The sequence below is a fragment of the Pinus tabuliformis genome, chromosome 5_2, assembly GCF_031772625.1.
Source record: "Pinus tabuliformis cultivar Carrire ecotype Pingquan chromosome 5_2, CPIR1, whole genome shotgun sequence".
Classification (NCBI taxonomy): Eukaryota; Viridiplantae; Streptophyta; class Pinopsida; order Pinales; family Pinaceae; genus Pinus; species Pinus tabuliformis.
The window spans coordinates 548,700,832-548,719,272 of record NC_142306.1 but is presented as its reverse complement, the minus strand read 5'-3'; the positions used below and the strand labels follow the sequence as shown (position 1 = coordinate 548,719,272).

The 18,441-nt window shown below is 36.6% G+C and overlaps 1 protein-coding gene across 3 annotated transcripts in view; it reads left to right on the top strand.

The window, feature by feature from the left end:
* Positions 1–18,441, top strand: part of LOC149160113 (translocase of chloroplast 34-like) — a 316,875-nt gene that overhangs the window by 297,560 nt on the left and 874 nt on the right. For all 3 annotated transcript variants that reach the window (XM_089436620.1, XM_089436621.1, XM_089436622.1), the window contains one exon: positions 18,368–18,427. In XM_089436620.1, coding sequence (XP_089292746.1) covers positions 18,368–18,427 — 60 coding nt within the window. The remainder of the gene's footprint in view (positions 1–18,367; positions 18,428–18,441) is intronic.

Below are 18,441 nucleotides of genomic sequence, written 5' to 3'. Positions count from 1 at the left end.
CATGAGCGATTTGGTCACTTAAACTATCGCTCCCTTCATAATGTATGTAAAGAAAATATGGTGACAGGTCTTCCAATGGTATCTTACAGAGATGGTGTTTGTTCCAGATGTGTACTTGGAAAACATCATTGGGATAGTTTTGAAAAACGTGCCTCTTGGCACGCCTTAGCCCCTTTACAGCTTGTGCATAGTGATTTATGTGCTCCACTTCCAGTTGTTTCATTCTCTGGCTACAAGTATTTCTTAACTTTCATTGATGATTTCTCCAGACGCACTTGAGTATACTTTTAGAACTCAAGAGTGAAGTATTTAACATGTTCTTAGCCTTTAAGGCCTTTGTTGAAAAACAATCTGGACATCAAATTCTTAAGCTAAGATCTGATAATGGCGGAGAATATGTTAACAACAAATTCATCAACTTTTGCATTGAGAATGGAATTCAAATGCAACATATTGTTCCATATACTCCACAACAAAATGGTGTAGCTAAAAGGAAGAATTGCACCTTAAAGGAAATGGCTAATTGTGTGCTTCAATCTAAAGGACTTAGTCTTAATTTTTGGGCAAAAGCAATTAACTGTGCAATTACATAGTAAATCACACTCCTTCTAAGGTTTTAAAGAATATCACTCCAGAAGAAGCATGGAGCTCAATTAAACCAGATGTAAGTCACTTTCGTGTTTTTGGAAGTGAAGCATGGGCCCATACTCCAGATGAGAAACATAAAGCTTTAGAACTTAAGAGTGAAAAATGTATTTTTGTTGGATATTCTAAAGATGTCAAAGGATATAGACTTATTCCACTTAAGTCCAAAAATGTTATCATTAGAAGAGATGTAAAGATTGTTGAAAATATATCGACCTACGAGCCTAGTTCGGCGGATGTGCCACCTCCCTCTATCCCTTTTACTTCTGAAAATATTTCTTCTTTAGATGATGACAGTGAGGATGACAATCCTCCCCCACCTTCTCAGGATCCTCCTTCAGCTCCTCAGCTTCCAAAATGGGTCTGTGCTACTCGAGATGCAACAAGGGATCTTGCCAGTGATCCTATAGATCAACGACGTACACGTTCTCAGTTCGATAGAGCCTCTTCTTTACTGGCTCAAGCTTCAACGAATTATGATCCTGACACCTTTGCAGAAGCTTCAAGCCATCCAGATTGGGACGCAGCTATGAATGAAGAATATCATTCATTATTAGCAAATGATACATGGGATCTTGTTCCTCTACCTTAGTGACAAAAACTTGTTAGATGCAAATGGGTTTACAGAACCAAGTATGGACCAGATGGAAAAGTTGATAAACATAAAGCTCGTCTTGTTGCTAAGGGTTTTTCACAAGTTGAAGGCATTGACTCTATTGAAACCTTCTCCCCTGTTGCCAAAATGAACTCTATCCACCTTGTTCTTTCCCTTGCTGCCTCTTTCAAATGGGAAATCCATCAGATGGGTGTTAAATCTACCTTCTTGCATGGGGACTTGCATGAAGAAATCTATATGGAACAACCTATTGGCTTTATACAAACAGACTCCAGCCTTGTATGTTGGCTTAAGAAATCCCTTTATGGTCTCAAGCGAGCCCCTTGGGCTTGGTATGCCAAAATGGACAGCTTTCTTTTACAAACTAGCTTTTCTAGGTGTCATTTTGACAATACTATCTACACCAAGAAAGTGGGCAAGTCTCTTATCATTCTTGTTTTTTATGTTGATGATCTTATCCTTACTGGTAGTGATCCCAACCTTATAAACCATGTGAAGTCCAGCCTTAAAAAGAAGTTTGAAATGACAGGCTTAGGACACTTGCATTATTTTCTTGGTCTTCAAGTCTTGCAATCCAAGGAAGGTATTTCCTTTTCCCAGTGCAAGTATGCCTGTGATCTTCTACGCCATTTTCACATGGAAGACTGTAAGCCAGGATCTGACGAAGCCACAGGTCTTCCTTGCTAGCTTCTACAACACCACAATACTCTACTTCTGCTGAAGAAAGAGAAATGGCACTTTGTTTCTTGCAAGCCCATGTAATAGGTCCTGAACCAAGAGTGAACACATAACCTGCAGTAGACTTCCGATCATCAGGGTCACCAGCCCAATTGGAATCAGTGAAACCAACCAATAGAGGAGATGCTTCTGCACCATAATAAATCCCAAACTGAACTGTACCTCAAACATAACGAAGTATTGTTTTAGCTGCTTTCCAATGACTTTCATGTGGGTTTTGCATAAACCGAGCAATAAGGCCAACAGCGATGGAAAGGCCGGGCCAAGTATGGACCAGATGGAAAATTTGATAAACATAAGGCTCGTCTTGTTGCTAAGGGTTTTTCACAAGTTGAAGGCATTTGACTATACTGAAACCTTCTCCCCTGTTGCCAAAATGAACTCTATCTGCCTTGTTCTTTCCCTTGTTGCCTCTTTCAAATGGGAAGTCCATCAGATGGATGCTAAATCTACCTTCTTGCATGAGGACTTGCATGAAGAAATCTATATGAAACAACCTACTGGCTTTATACAAACAGACTCTAGCCTTGTATGTCGGCTTAAGAAATCCCTTTATGGTCTCAAGCAAGCCCCTCGAGCTTGGTATGCCAAAATGGATAGCTTTCTTTTAGAAACTGGCTTTTCTAGGTGTCATTCTAACAATACTGTCTACACCAAGAAAGTGGGCAAGTCCCTTATCATTCTTGTTCTTTATGTTGATGATCTTATCCTTACTGGTAGTGATCCCAATCTTATAAACCATGTGAAGTCCAGGCTTAAAAAGAAGTTTGAAATGGCAGACTTAGGACACTTGCATTATTTTCTTGGTCTTCAAGTCTTGCAATCCAAGGAAAGTATTTCCCTTTCCCAGTCCAAGTATGCCTATGATCTTCTACGCCATTTTCACATGGAAGACTGTAAGCCAGGATCTGACGAAGCCACAAGGCTTCCTTACTAGCTTCTACGGCACCACGATACTCTACTTCTGCTGAAGAAAGAGAAATGGCACTTTGTTTCTTGCAAGCCCATGTAATAGGTCCTGAACCAAGAGTGAACACATAACCTGCAGTGGACTTCCGATCATCAGGATCACCAGCCCAATCGGAATCAGTGAAACCAACCAATAGAGGAGATGATTCTGCACTGTAATGAATCCCAAACTGTAAGAACCTGAACCTCAGGGTAATTTCTAAATAGTAGTTCCAGAACTTGAAACAATGATTACAAAATTTTAAAGAAATTTAATCTAATGAATACTAACCTTTCTGCTTTGCTAAAAATATTGAAAATCTATCTGCTTTGCTGCGATTCTTGACCGGCTATGTCACCAAAACGGTCAAAAACCACCCTGCCGAACTGAATACAACCTAGGTACTCAGTCTCAGAAAGCTTACAAATGAAGCAGTCTGATTCCCTCGTGCCCAAAAACTTAAGTATAATCAAGACTTGTATCCAAAATTATTCTCCACTCTGCTGTGTCCCCCCGCCCCCCCAAATTGGTTTTTTTCCTCTTCTTTTATTTCCTCATCCACCGCTTTCTCTTCATCCCCGTGTCAAAATTTTGGTTATGTGTACTTTATGAAATCAAATCTCATTTGATTTCGTTGATCATTATTTGGATACATAGTTTAATTTAATAAAGTTTATTTATTATATTTTTTTAATGAATTTATTAAATTTATACTTTTTTAATTAATTTATATTATTATTTTATTATTTTCTTAATTTTAAATTGTAAATTTTAATCTATACTTTAAAATTAATATTTTCTGCTAGTTTTAAGGACTTATCATATATATGATACTCTGGTGTGGTATTAATTTATTACCTTAAGTTATATCTCCTCCTGTAGTAACTAGTTTACATATAGTGTGATAGATGTGGGTCCATGCATACGTAATTATCGTATGGAGGCCTCGTATATATGCTAAAACTCATATTTTAGTTATAGGCGGGTCATTACATACAGCCCCCCTTCCAAAAACTTCATCCTGAAGTTAGGATTATACTAAAATATATTAGTAATTATAGTATATTATTATTTTAGTAATTATTGCAGTTATATGAGGACTATGTTTTTTGATTACATACTTGTTTAATGTGAGAACATTTTAAAATTTGTAATTTTAAAATGAGTCGTAGCGTAGAACCTTGTTCGGACTTTAAAGCTTAGAGGTAAATATGAGGCCCAGGCTTATATCCGACACCCGCCTAGTTAATCAACTGCGTGCTAAGAAATGGCGTGAGGTATGTAGCTTATCGACGTGTAATGGTGTGTATGCTCCGTGGGCTCTTACGTTAAAAACCATAATACATGATATAAGCCATCATGTAAATGAAACAATGACCCATTTGTTATGTTTAGGGCCTGGCACCTATCATCGGTTAAAAGCCCCATGCTCCATTATTAAAAAGGAGTGGTGCCCAGCGATATAATTCCATATCATAGGGCTTCATACAAATTAAAACTTAAACCCTGATTCAAATTATATATAACTGTTTTATAATGAGAGGTCGGGTCATTGTTTTTAATATCTACAAACATAATTCTCAACTATATCTGTAACTAGAATTATCGTACCATTTCCGTCATATTAAATTATTATATCAGGAGGAGATATAAATTAAGGTAATAAATTACTACCACACCAGAGTATCATATATATGATAAGTCCTTAAAACCAGCAGAAAATATTAATTAAATGATACACGCAAGTAATATAAATTAAGAGCGAATGTAGTAACGTTATATAAAGTAGTGTAAAAAAAAAAAAATTAAGATCCATGCATTAGAATAAGTATTATTACGCATTAGGATAGAATATCTTGCATTAGGATAAGGAGGTCACGAGACCACCCTCCTTGACCTCTGATACCAAAATGTAAGAACCTGGACCTCAGGGTAATTTCTAAATAGCAGTTCCAGAACCTGAAATAATGATTACAGAATTTTAAAGAAATTTAATCTAATGAATACTAACCTTTTTGCTTTGCTACAATTCTTGACCAGTTATGTCACCAAAACAGTCAAAAACCACCCTGCCGAACTGAATACAACCTAGGTACTCAGTCTCAGAAAGCTTACAAATGAAGCAGTTTGATTCCCCCGTGCCCAAAAACTTCAGTATAATCAAGACTCGTATCCAAAATTATTCTCCACTCTGTTGCCCCCCTTCCCCCCCCCCAAACTGGTTTTTTCCTCTTCTTTTATTTCCTCATCCACCGCTTTCTCTTCATCCCCGTGTCAAAATTTTGGTTACGTGTACTTTATGAAATCAAATCTCATTTGATTTCGTTGATCTTTATTTGGATACATAGTTTAATTTAATAAAGTTTATTTATTATATATTTTTTTAATGAATTAATTAAATTTATTAAATTTATACTTTTTTAATTAATTTATATTATTATTTTATTATTTTCTTAATTTTAAATTGTAAATTTTAATCTGTACTTTAAAATTAATATTTTCTGCTGGTTTTAAGGACTTATCATATATATGATACTCTGGTGTGGTATTAATTTATTACCTTAATTTATATCTCCTCCTGTAGTAACTAGTTTACATATAGTGCGATACATGCGGGTCCATGCATACGTAGCTATCATATGGAGGCCTCGTATATATGCTAATACTCGTATTTTAGTTATAGGCGGGTCATTACACAAACTAAACTGTACCTCGAACATAATGAAGTATTCTTTTAGCTGCTTTCCAATGACTTTCATGTGGGTTTTGCATAAACCGAGCAATAAGGCCAACAACAATGGAAAGGTCAGGTCAAGTATGGACCAGATGGAAAAGTTGATAAACATAAGGCTCAACTTGTTGCTAAGGGTTTTTCACAAGTTGAAGGCATTTGACTATACTGAAACCTTCTCCCCTGTTGTCAAAATGAACTCTATCTTCCCTCGCTGCCTCTTTCAAATGGGAAGTCCATCAGATGGATGTTAAATCTACCTTCTTGCATGGGGACTTCCATGAAGAAATCTATATGGAACAACCTACTGGCTTTATACAAACAGACTCTAGCCTTGTATGTTGGCTTAAGAAATCCAATTATGGTCTCAAGCAAGCCCCTCAAGCTTGGTATGCCAAAATGGATAGCTTTCTTTTAGAAATTGGCTTTTCTATGTGTCATTCTAACAATACTGTCTACACCAAAAAAGTGGGCAAGTCTCTTATCATTCTTGTTCTTTATGTTGATGATATTATCCTTACTGGTAGTGATCCCAACCCTATAAACCATGTGAAGTCCAACCTTAAAAAGAAGTTTGAAATGACAGACTTAGGACACTTGCATTATTTTCTTGGTCTTCAAATCTTGCAATCCAAGGTATTTCCCTTTCCCAGTCCAAGTATACCTGTGATCTTCTACGCCATTTTCACATGGAAGACTGTAAGCCAACACCTTCTCCCTTTCAGTCTAGAGCCAAACTTTCAGTCACTTGTACTTACCCTGAAGTTGATGCTACCTTATACCGTCAACTTGTAGGAAAACTTTTGTATCTGACCCATACTCATCCTGACCTTTCCTTTGTTGTTGACCTTATTGCTCGATTTATGCCAAACCCACATGAAAGTCATTGGAAAGTAGCTGAAAGAATACTTCGTTATGTTTGAGGTACAGTTCAGTTTGAGATTCATTACAGTGCAGAAGCATCTCCTCTATTGGTTGGTTTCACTGATTCTAATTGGGCTAGTTACCCTGATGATCAGAAGTCTACTGCAGGTTATGTGTTCACTCTTGGTTCAGGACCTATTACATGGGCTTGCAAGAAACAAAGTGCCATTTCTCTTTCTTTAGCAAAAGCAGAGTATCGTGGTGTCGTAGAAGCTAGTAAGGAAGCCCTGTGGCTTCATTAGATCCTGTCAGAGTTTGGATTTCAGCAGCAGCATCCGACTATACTTTGGTTTGATAATCAAAGTGCCATTCAACTATGCAAAGATCCAGTCCAACATCAACGCAGCAAACATATTGAATTGCACATGCACTTCATCAGAAAGCTCATTCATGACCATGTTCTTGAAGTGCAATATTGTTCAACAGATGATCAAGTTGTAGACATCTTTACAAAGGCTCTCATAGAGGCGAAGTTTACTAAACTTCGATTTATGGTTGGAGTTCAGGAAGTTGTCACTAAGGGGGGATAGGCTCTAATGCCTCCTTCCTTCTCCTATTGTGTCATATTTGTACATCCTTCAATCCTATCCCAAGTTGTTCTTAAGGGGGGGTGTTAGGATATTCCAACACATGGGAAATAGTTGAGTATAACTTGGTCTAGTGTAGAGTTAGGTAAAGTGTGTTTCTTTACTATGTATTTATGTAATTTACAATCCGACAGTCACGATATGTAGTGATTCGACGGTTCATTCTTTCCTCGATATTACTGACACTTGATTCGTGGCTTAACACCCGATTGGTCCATGATCCCTATTTAAAGAGCATGGAGGGTCATTTGTAGGGTAACCGTTCATGAGAGAAGCTTATGTAAATTTTCATTATTTTATTAATAAATTGCCTAAAGTGGCTGCATTGGCTCAGGCCGTGGATTGTTTCCCTCTTTGAGGGTTTTAAGTTTTTAACCACGTCAAGAACACTGGTGTATTGATCTGTGATCTGTTTGTGAGCGGTGTCCTTTGGTGTTCTATCTGAGGAACTTACCCTGTATATTCCTACACAATTAGCATGTGTGGATATTTATTATTCTCCATTTATTTAATTTTTGGCTTAATTAATTGCCAAATTTCCCACTAAACTTAGGAAAAGTGGGTTTTGACTCTTGAGGGTTCAAAACACATTTTTAACCCTTCAAAGTGTGTCATATTAGAAATTTGAGGGTGAGAGGTGCAAATTTTATTACTCATAACCCATACAACTTCTCTAGACATAATTTATTACATTACAAATAAAATTTTATTAGCAATTTCCGCAGTGCGGAAAATCTAAAAAATTAAAAAGTGACTACCTAGACCTAACCAAATTCCACGAATTTTTTTGTGTGATATAGTATGGTAATATGCATCGACTCTAGACACTAAGATGTGTTAGGGGCTCAAATTTCAAACCGTCACCTCGGCTTTGGGGTAAAAAGTGAGTGAAAAAACCCAAAAAATTATCCACCTCTGAAAAAGAAGGGATAATTAACCAGATAAAAAAATACTCCAAGGTGTACTCGTTTCCTGATCGAGTCTCAACATCCTAGGCCTGTTACTCAAAACTCATCATTACTAGTATCACTTATTACAATTCCCCGCAGGGTGTGGAATCTGGGTACAAAAAAGATGATGAGTAAATAGAAGTAGAGTTAAAAAAACTCTGTTGACTAATGATATCTGATGGTACAAGTTTCTTCTAGATCATCTTTGGGCATGGAATCTTCATATAATCATCAGGTGCCACTCCAATGGTCAACAGATCCTTTTAGAAGCCTTTATTTTATTATTGGTCTTTTTCTCCATTTATCTCTTTTCCCTCATTTTATTCAATTAAGTGACTAATTAAAGTCACTTTTTAATCTGGAAAAATGGTAAACCCACCATCATTTCTCTGGCCATTGAAATCTACTTTTCACCATCCCATTCTATAGATCCTCGTTTTGGTTTCAACGATCTATTACACTAAGGTGTTTCGTTAAATATACCTCCCAGAATGACACCTTAAGCATAATTAATTTAAATAGGCTCAATAATATACTTGTTTTACGAGAATTATCGTAATGCAACGAAACCAGGAGCAAATTGTGTGAAATTGATCCTAATGATGAAATATGCTAAGCAAATTCCATCGGGCCCCATAAAACTCCTTGAAAGCCCTCGGGGACCCTTGATAACGTAATCCTACTACTGTGACTGGCCCATCACGTACCTTGGAAATCCATCCTAGCTGTGCTATAGATGAAACTAAAAATGGGGATATTACAATTATTGTTGAATGTTTTTGCTATGTTATTTTGTTGGTTTATTTCTTCATTTGGTGTCAAAGCCATTGTCAAAGAGTTTGAGAAATTTGTGAATTTGAAACTTGTGTGAATGCATAGATTGTGTGAACCCTAGAGAAGTTCCACATTTGAACGTTTTAATCTGTGTGAGTAGGGTGTGTAGAAAACGAAGCGTGTGAGTAGTCGAAGGAGACTAGCGTGTGAACCACCAAAGCAGAAAATGTGTGAGCATGCTAGCCTTGAACAATGTGTGTGGAGTAAACTTGTGTTGGATAATAGCTGCATGGAGCAAACTTGCATTGGAGAAATGTTTCATTGAAATCTGAAATGTGAGTTGAGGAGTGGAGACTTGCATGATGCGTGGAGTGTAGTGCATGGAGTTGCATGGGATATCTTAAAGAACACATATAAAGAATTAGAACACATTAAAGAATTCAAAATTTATAAGAAAGCCTCTATAGTAGAGGAGGAATGTAGAGAAATTTCTATGGGAATCTCTCTAGAAATGCGCCTAGTGATTGGTGTATATACTAATTGCAGCTCACAAGTTTTCTGATGGAATAACGATTCATTGGTCATATTCTAGTTGTTAGTATTATTGTTAAGTAGTTATTTTGAGTGAGAAATCTAGAGAGATTTGTAGAGCAAACGATGGAGTGATCGATGAGATATTATAAGAGTGATTGAGAGATTATAGAAGATAATAGATTCCCGAGACATCTCCTCTCATGTATAAGTTATTTGGTAATGAAGTAATTAGAGTTGGGTGTGCATTATTGTTGAATGTTTTTGCTTTGTTATTTCGCTGGTGTATTTCTTCATTTGGTATCAAAGCCATTACCAAAGAGTTTGAGAAATTTGTGAGTTTGAAACTTGTGTGAACGCGTACATTGTGTGAATGTTGGAGAAGTCGCAACATTGTAATTTGTTGAGAAGCGTGTGAGCAATCGAAGGATACTAGCATGTGAGCAACGTAGAGTAGACTAGCCGTGAACAGTGTGTGTGGAACTTGTGTTAGAGAATAGCTGCGTGGAGTAGACCTGTGTTGGAAAAAAGCTGTATTGAAATTTGAAATGTGAACCGAGGAGTGGAGACTTGTGTGCTGCATGGAGTGGCATGCATGAAGTTTTTAAAATATTAAATGTGGAATGCATGAATTTTTTTGATGAGGTGAAAAGTTCACACAAAATCTGAAATAAGAGGAGTGACTTTTCATGAACTTTAAAATTCTCCCTTTTTTAATTATGTGATAATATTTTAATGCAAGATTTATGAGTTTGAGAGAGTTAGTGGACAATACGATTTGAGCACGAGAGAGAATTAGTGGAGGAATCTTTTTATATGAGAATCGTTTTTAATGAATCTTCTTGTGTTGGCTGAATTGTAAATGTGAGAAAATATATTTTTTGTAAAGATATTTTATATATCTCTCACAAGTGGTGTAAAAAGGTTATGTTACTTTTTCTCTCTCATTAAGAGATATTGCTAATTGAGAAAATGTATTAAGAGAGAAAGTCTTGAAGGACTCTTGTTTAATCTTTGATAGAATTGAGCTTATTAGCTCTTCATTGTACTCAAATATTAATAAAATGATATTTTGTGATGGTTGTTGAGTCTCAATTTTTGAGACATTGGTTCTTGTTCTAGGTCGAAGTGGGACACATTGTGTTCATTTTTGCATTTTTCTCTTATTCTCCAATGGTGACAAGCACTATTGTGTTGCCTAAACTTGTTGGCACAAATTGTTTCCATTGGAACAAATGCATGCAACATATATTCATTACTAAAGATTTATGGGAACTTGTAACTGATGGATATACTATATGCCTTCTCCTGACGAATTCAAAGCATTGAGTGATGATAATAAATTATTAAAGGAACTTATTGAGAAAGATAATGAAACACTTTCACTCATAGGGAGTGGTGTTGAAGAATCTATATTTCCAAGAATCAGTGGTGTAGCATCATCCAAGCAAGCGTGGGATATCTTAAAGAACACATATGAATATGTGGTTGTAGCTAAATTGCAAACATTGAGGGGGAATTTTGAAAATGCCAATATGCAAACTAATGAATTCATTCATGATTACATAAAAAATGCAAGATCTTATTAATAAGATGAGCTCATTAGATGAAGATGTTCCAGAAAGAAAAATTTTGAAGATTTTAAGAAGTGTTCTACCCAAGTTTATGATGACCACCACTAGTATTATATTCTCCAAAGATTTAAATACAATGAAAATTGATGAGTTGAGGATTCTTGTTAATTGTTGACGAAAATCAACCATCTGAGGAAGTGGAACATGCTTTTTTTGCAAGGCATAGAGGAAGAGGAAGAAGCAAGGGTCAATCTTTGAATCAGAATCAAAATAGAAATCCACAACAGTCACAAAACAATCATGGAAATGCATCCCCTTCAAGAGGAAGAGGCAGAAATCCAAGTCAGTTTGGAGGACGAAGTAGAGAAGGATTTCATGGAAGAGGAAGAGATGGATCTAGAGATAGAAAAGGCCCATAATGTCATTATTGTCATAAATTTGGTCATCTTGAAAGAGATTGTTATGCAAAATTGCGAGATATGGAACATAAGGGTGCCAATACAATTGTTGAAGAAACTAGGAATGAGAAGTTATTCATCTCAAATTTGATGGCACACAGTGAAGAAAGTGAAACATGGTATATTGATTCGGGATGTTCAACTCATATGACATCTCAAGAGGAGTTGTTTACTAGAATTAATGACAATTATTCTGGTAAAGTCATATTTGGTGATGATAGTGTTTCTGAAGTGAAAGGGAAAGGTACAATTGCAATACTAGCATTGCATGGAAATAAGAAGTTAATTGAGGACACTTTGTTAACATCGGCATTGGAGAAGAACCTACTTTCTGTAGGACAAATGATGGAGAAAAATTACAAGTTAGTGTTTGATAATAAAGAGTGCTTAATTATGGATAAGTTGAATCAAAATACAAGTGTAACATGAGGAGAAATGACTAAAGATAGAATTTTCAAGCTCACCTTTGATTTGAGTACTTCACAGAGTTTAAATGCAACAGAGGAAGCAAATAGTAAACTTTGGCGTTTAAGGTTGGGACATTTGAATTTTCAGAGTTTGGTATTGTTAAGGAAGTAGAACATGGTGAATGGTCTTCCTTATATCAAGTTGGATAATGAAGTATGTGAAGGGTGTATTGTTGGGAAACAACAAAGGGAATGTGTCTCCAATGGAACATGGAAGGCTAGAGAACGTCTAGTGTTGGTACATTTAGGTTTGTGTGGTCCAATGGACACTGTGTCCTTTGGAAAGGCATGTTATTTTCTCACTTTCATTGATGATTATTCCTAGAAGACTTGGGTGTATTTTTTGCAGGATAAGTTTGAAGTGTTTTCTCATTTTCTCGAGTTTAAGGCTTTGGTTAAAAGAAAAGTGGTTTGAAAATTGTCACCCTACTAATAGATAATGGGAGAGAGTACAAGTCAAATGAGTTTTTGAGTTATTGCAAGAAGAATGGAATAAAACGAGAGTTTACCAATTCATACTCCTCAATAAATTGGAGTCGTAGAGAGGAAAAATAGGACCATAGTTGAAATGACTTGGAGCATGTTAAAAATTGTTAAAATTGGCAACTAGGGCCAAACTCCATGTGGGTCATCTTATTTATGGCAACTAATATTTTTCTTGGATTCCTCTCATCGAGAGGTGTAGGATTGATCTAAAGATCATCCGATTCCGACAAGTATTCATGGAGATATGAATTTATTTGTGTTATGTGACAATTCATCAAGGTCGGCCAACAACCAAATTACCCCCACTTGTCCTCCACGTTTTAGTATAAATAGAGGTGCCTTGCAAGTCATTTTAGACACACCTCTTGTGATCTCTTCCTCTCCACTTGTCTTTGGGTTTTGGTGGGAGGAGAGATCCTAAGAGTATACGCTGCCCTAAGAAGAAGATGCCCTAGCTCTACGTTGTCATGGAGAAGCTTAAACGCTGCCATAGAGAAGGCTCTACGCTATAGAGAAGCTTAACGCTGGTATGGAGAAGCCCTAACCGCTGGCCTAATGATGCCCTAACTAACACACAGTCATGAAGGCAAGAAGCCCTAACACAGTCAGGGAAGAAGGTGATATCACAGCAAGGAAGTGAGTCCTAAGTAAAGACTTCTAGATGTAGTCCAAAAAGGAGAATCTATCCTTACCCTAGCCGCAGTGAGGAAGTGTCTTAGCCACAGAATTCTGGCTGCAGTCCTGGCCCTAAACACAGTCTTCTATCCGCAATCTTTGAAGAGACTTGGCCGCAATTTTATGTGCCCTAACTGCAGTCAGTTCAAGCCCTAACCGCAGTCATAATGTTGGCTCTCATACGCTGTTCAAAGGGTCCTCAATCCGTTGTCCTAAGGACAAGTCTATACGTTGTTCTAAAGAGACCTAGCCACAGTTCTGTGTGTGCCCTAGTCTCTGTCCAGATGCATCCTAAAGGTTGGCCTTATTCCACAACAAGAGAAGGACTCTATGCTGCCCCAAACGCAGTCATCAAAGGTGTTATAATCTGCTATTTAGAAAGAGTCAAGGATGCAGCTTCTGAGGTCTTATGTGTTGCTTGTAAAAGCCTTTCACGTTGTCATAAAGAAACTCTACGTTGCCTAAACGTTGTCATAGGAGAGGACCTTGAACATTGTCCTTAAGTAACACTGTGTCATGAAGAGTGTAACTATAGCCTAGCTGCTTTGCTAGGTTGCAAGCCATAGCAAGCAGCTAAGGCTAGTAATTGGATACAGTATTGCAGTGTAGTGATGATGGACATGGTGTGATAGGTGACAGCATGATGAGGGCAGCATGGTGCAGTATGGTGCAACACAATGGATGCAGCATGATGCATTGCAACAGCTTGAAGATGATGGGTGCAGCAGCATGATGTGAGTAGTGCAGCAGCATGATGATGATGTATTGCAGTAAGCATAGTGCAATGAAGGGTGCAACACAGTGCAACATGATGATGATGTATTGCAGTAAGCATAGTGCAATGAAGGGTGCAACACAGTGCAGCATGATGATGATGTATTGCAGTAAGCATAGTGCAATGAAGGGTGCAACACAGTGCAGCATGAAGGATGCAGCATAATGATGATGAAGAGCAGCATGATGGGTACAACATGATGATGAGGTACAACATAGTGATGAGAGCAGCTTTGTGATTGGGTGCATCATGGTGATGGAGTCACCTTGTAGGATCAGTTGAAGCAGTATGTCTTCACTGGAGTTCAGATCAGCTACCTCATGTGTTATCTTCATAAAGATCTCTGCTCTTATTTTGATAAGTCAAAATGTTGACCTCTGATGTGTATGTACTATCTCTCTCTCTGTTGAACTATTGAAGAACATAAGAAGAATTGATCAAGGGTTTCCCCACATTGGGGTTTGTCCCTGGCTGGCGCCACATCTTGTGTCCTCTTGTCTTGGCTTGTTTTGTGCGATTTATGTTTATGTTCTATTTGCATTTTACTATCATGCTAAATGTGATTGCTAATTTGGAATTGATATTGCGCTAATATGGAAATTTGAAGTAAATTTACTCTCAACATAGAACATACCTGAAATTAGCAAAAACAAGGTCTCTTTGAAATGAGTTTTGGGCGAAAGCAGTACACACAACAATATATACTCCTAATCGATGTCCTACAAAGGCAATGTTGAATTTGACTCTAGAAGAAGTAGGGTCGGGATGCAAACCAAGTGTTGCACATATGAACGTTTTTGGTTGTATCGCATATCCACATGTTCCTAAGGAAAATAGGAGAAACTTAGATGATAAAAGTGTGAAGTTTATATTTATTAGATACAATATTGAAACAAAAAGTTACAAGTTGTTTGATCCTCAAGCAAAGAAGGTGATAATAAGCAAAGATGTGTTTGATGAGTAGGGAATCTATCAACCGAAACATGTACAATTTGAATTTGAGAAAAAATGCAGTGGATATTGGTGATGAATCAAATTCCAAGTCAACAAAGATAGATGAAGTTGAGAAGAAGCCTAAGTGGCTTGAAAAGGGTCATTCAAGGAGGAGTATGTTGGATATAAATTTTGAAAGAAGGATTAATAGATCTCAAAATTCTCTAGTGATTATGCACTTATGGCACAGGTAATGAAAATGGATGACCCATAGAATTATGCAGAAGCATCGAGAAAGAAAGAATGGAATGAAGTTATGGAAGCAAAATTGAATTTCTTGGTGAGAAATGATACATGGGACTTGGTCAAATTACCAAAAGAAAAATATGTAATTGGCACCAAATCAGTTTAAACTTTATAAAATTGTATAAATTAGATGTCACAATTGATAAGGCTGGTTTAGTTGCAAAAGACTATGCACAGAGGCAAGGCATTGATTATACTAACAAATTTTCTCTAGTGGCAAAGTTGGATACAATTAGGGTGGTACTTGCATTGGCTACACAATACAAATGGACAATTTTTCAAATAGAAGTTCAATCACCTTTTTTGAATGGTTATGTGGATGAAGAAATTTGTGTAGCAGCTTGAGGGTTTTGAATTTCTAGAAAAAAAGATTGTGTTTATAAGTTGAAAAAGGCCTTGTATGGTCTAAAGCAAGTGCCAAGGGCATGGTATTTAAGAGTTGATAAGGATTTTCAAGATCATGGCTTATTAAAAGTTTATCTGAGCCCAATCTCTATATCCTTCAGTCAGGATAGGACATCTAATAGTTTTCCTTATATGTTGATGATTTGATCTACATAGGGAGTAGTGTTGAACTATTTCAAAGATTTAAGTCACATATGATTGTTGAGTTTGAGATAACAGACCTTGGTGAATTGCATTATTTCATGGGTATTGAAGATTGGTAGAAGGAAGATGGTGTTTTCATGTTGCAAGCCAAGTATGCTTGAGATACTCTGAAGAAGTTCAGAATGTTGAGTTTCAAGCCAGTGGCAACTCCTTTGGAAATTGGGTTGAAGTTATATGGACATGATGACTACAATTCATTTGATGTTACTTTGTATTGCCAATTGGTTGGAAGTTTGATCCATTTAACTACAACTCAACTAGATGTTTCCTTTGCAGTCGATATGGTATCAAGATTCATGGCAGAACCCAAGGAATTGCATCGGAAATCAGCTAAGAGGATTTTAAGATATCTGCGTGGTATAGTTGGTTATGGTTTGGTATACATATCTACAAAAGGTTTTAGTTTGATTGGTTATACAAATTCAAATCTGGCTGGATGCGTGGACGATAAAAAATCGACTTCAAGGTATTCATTCAACATGGGTTCAATAACAGTTGCTTGGAGTACTAACAAGCAACCCACATTTTTTTCTTCACAGTAGAAGCAAAGTATAAAGTAGCAACAATAGCAACATCTAAAGCAATTTGGTTGAGAATTCTAGAGGATCTACATGAGCAGCAAGAGCAACCCACTTAGTTGCTATGTGATAATCAAAGTGCTATTCAAAGTTCAAACCATTGTTTTGAACATTGCAATTTTATCGTCTAATCGCGATTTTTTTGGGAGGATAGTTTTATTGGCTAATAAAATCAATGATTTTTTCCAAATGAAAAAAATTGCGATAAAATTGTAAAAATCACCAAAAAATCATGAAAAATCTCCAATAAATTTTTTTTGAATTCATTAAATAACAAAAATTATAATTTATTATTTTTATAATTATTAATTTATAATTTATGACCCTCATACAAGTTGGAGTCCCAACGCCTTAACGACATGGTCTACGTCTACTACAATCTCCGATTGTGGGTGAGGCAACTTCAAAAGACACCTGAAGTGGAGGCCCTCTCATTGGATGGGATTGAAACCATTGCTGCATGGAGGGTTGACGCTGGGAGGCCTGTCATGGAATTGACCCCTGATTGGTTAGAGGAGGCAGTGGAGGAGGTAGTAGTTGCAAAGGAAAGAGTGGAGGATGAGGAGGAGGAGTAACAGTTGGAGGAGGTGACACCATCTACCATGGTCGCCAGTAGAGAATGTGGTCTACCTCCTCTTGCTCCTAGTTCTTCTAGAGGACATTAGAGTGCAATGCCAACCCCAAGGTTGCCTTCATCTAAAGGGAAAGCTATTATATTTTCTTGCAAAAGGGGCAGAGGAAATCATTAGTTACTTGGTGGTTCATTTCATTGTATATGACTCATGATATGAGATACATTATTGTACTTTTTGTTGATATTTTGAGGCTGAGTCTGGACTTAGGATTCATGACATGATTCACTGTTATGTGTGATGTAGCACTAGACATATTACACATATTATATATTAGTTTTCTTTTCATATCTATGTGTCAATGCATTTATTTTATGTTGTGGATGTTTTATATACTCAAAAAAATAAAGAAAAATGAATAATTTTGTATTTTTAAATTTTGCTGATGTTTTGCAGATTTTTACTGATTTTTTCCCAACTTTTACGAATTTTTTTTTCCAGACCCTCGTTGATTTTATCTCGATCGCAATGTTTGCAACATTGATTCAAATGACCAAGAATCCATGATTTCGTAGGAAGACCAAGCACATTGATATTCAGTTTCATTTTGTTCGAGATTTGGTTCAACAAGGAGTGATCGAGATCAAGTATTACAAAACAAAAGAACTGGTAGCTGATATATTCACCAAAGTACCATCTAAAGAAAAATTCTGCAAATTCAGAGATGATCTTGGAATATTTCCAAATGATCATTATGAGGGAGAAATGATGGAATAATGATTCATTTGTCATATTCTAGCTGTTAGTATTATTGTTAAGTTTTTATTTTGAGTGAGAAAAATTTGGAAATATTTCTGAAGAAAATGTTGGAGTGATTGATGAGAGAATCAGAGATTATAGGAGTGATTGAGAGATTATAAGAGATAATAGATTCTGGAGACTTCTTCTCTCATGTATAAATATAGTTTTTTGGTAATGAAATAATTCGAGCTGGGTGTGCATTATTGTTGAATATTTTTGCTCTGTTATTTTGCTGGTGTATTTCTTCATTTTCTCCTGTCATACGTTAGGATGGTGGTCTCATCTTGAATTGTTACTATATAATTGGTGGGTTGACCAGTCTTCTCCAGAATACTGTCCACTTTTATTTAAATTTTCCCTCAGCATTAGGTGTAGTTCTTTCCTGGCATCCTGCCATTAAGTTACTTCTTGAAGGACGTCTTCTTATGTGAATATTTCTCCTTTTCAAAGGTTTTCATCTGTCCATTATTTGGGATATGCACGATGTCTGCTTTTTGCTTATTGGCTTCTTTGCTGGTACCATAGTCATCCTAGTCAATGCACTATATGACATTAATGGCTAGGAACAAACTTTATCTGTAATAAACATTAATATTATCCATTCAATAGATTTCTATTGCTGCAGGCTGCAGGGTCTAGAATTTAATATCGTATTTTCTAATTATCACCTGAAGCTTTTGTATTGCAGATTCCAGTTGTGTTAGTGGAGAACAGTGGGCGCTGCAATACTAACAGTGGTGGGGAAAAGGTTTTTTTCCTGCA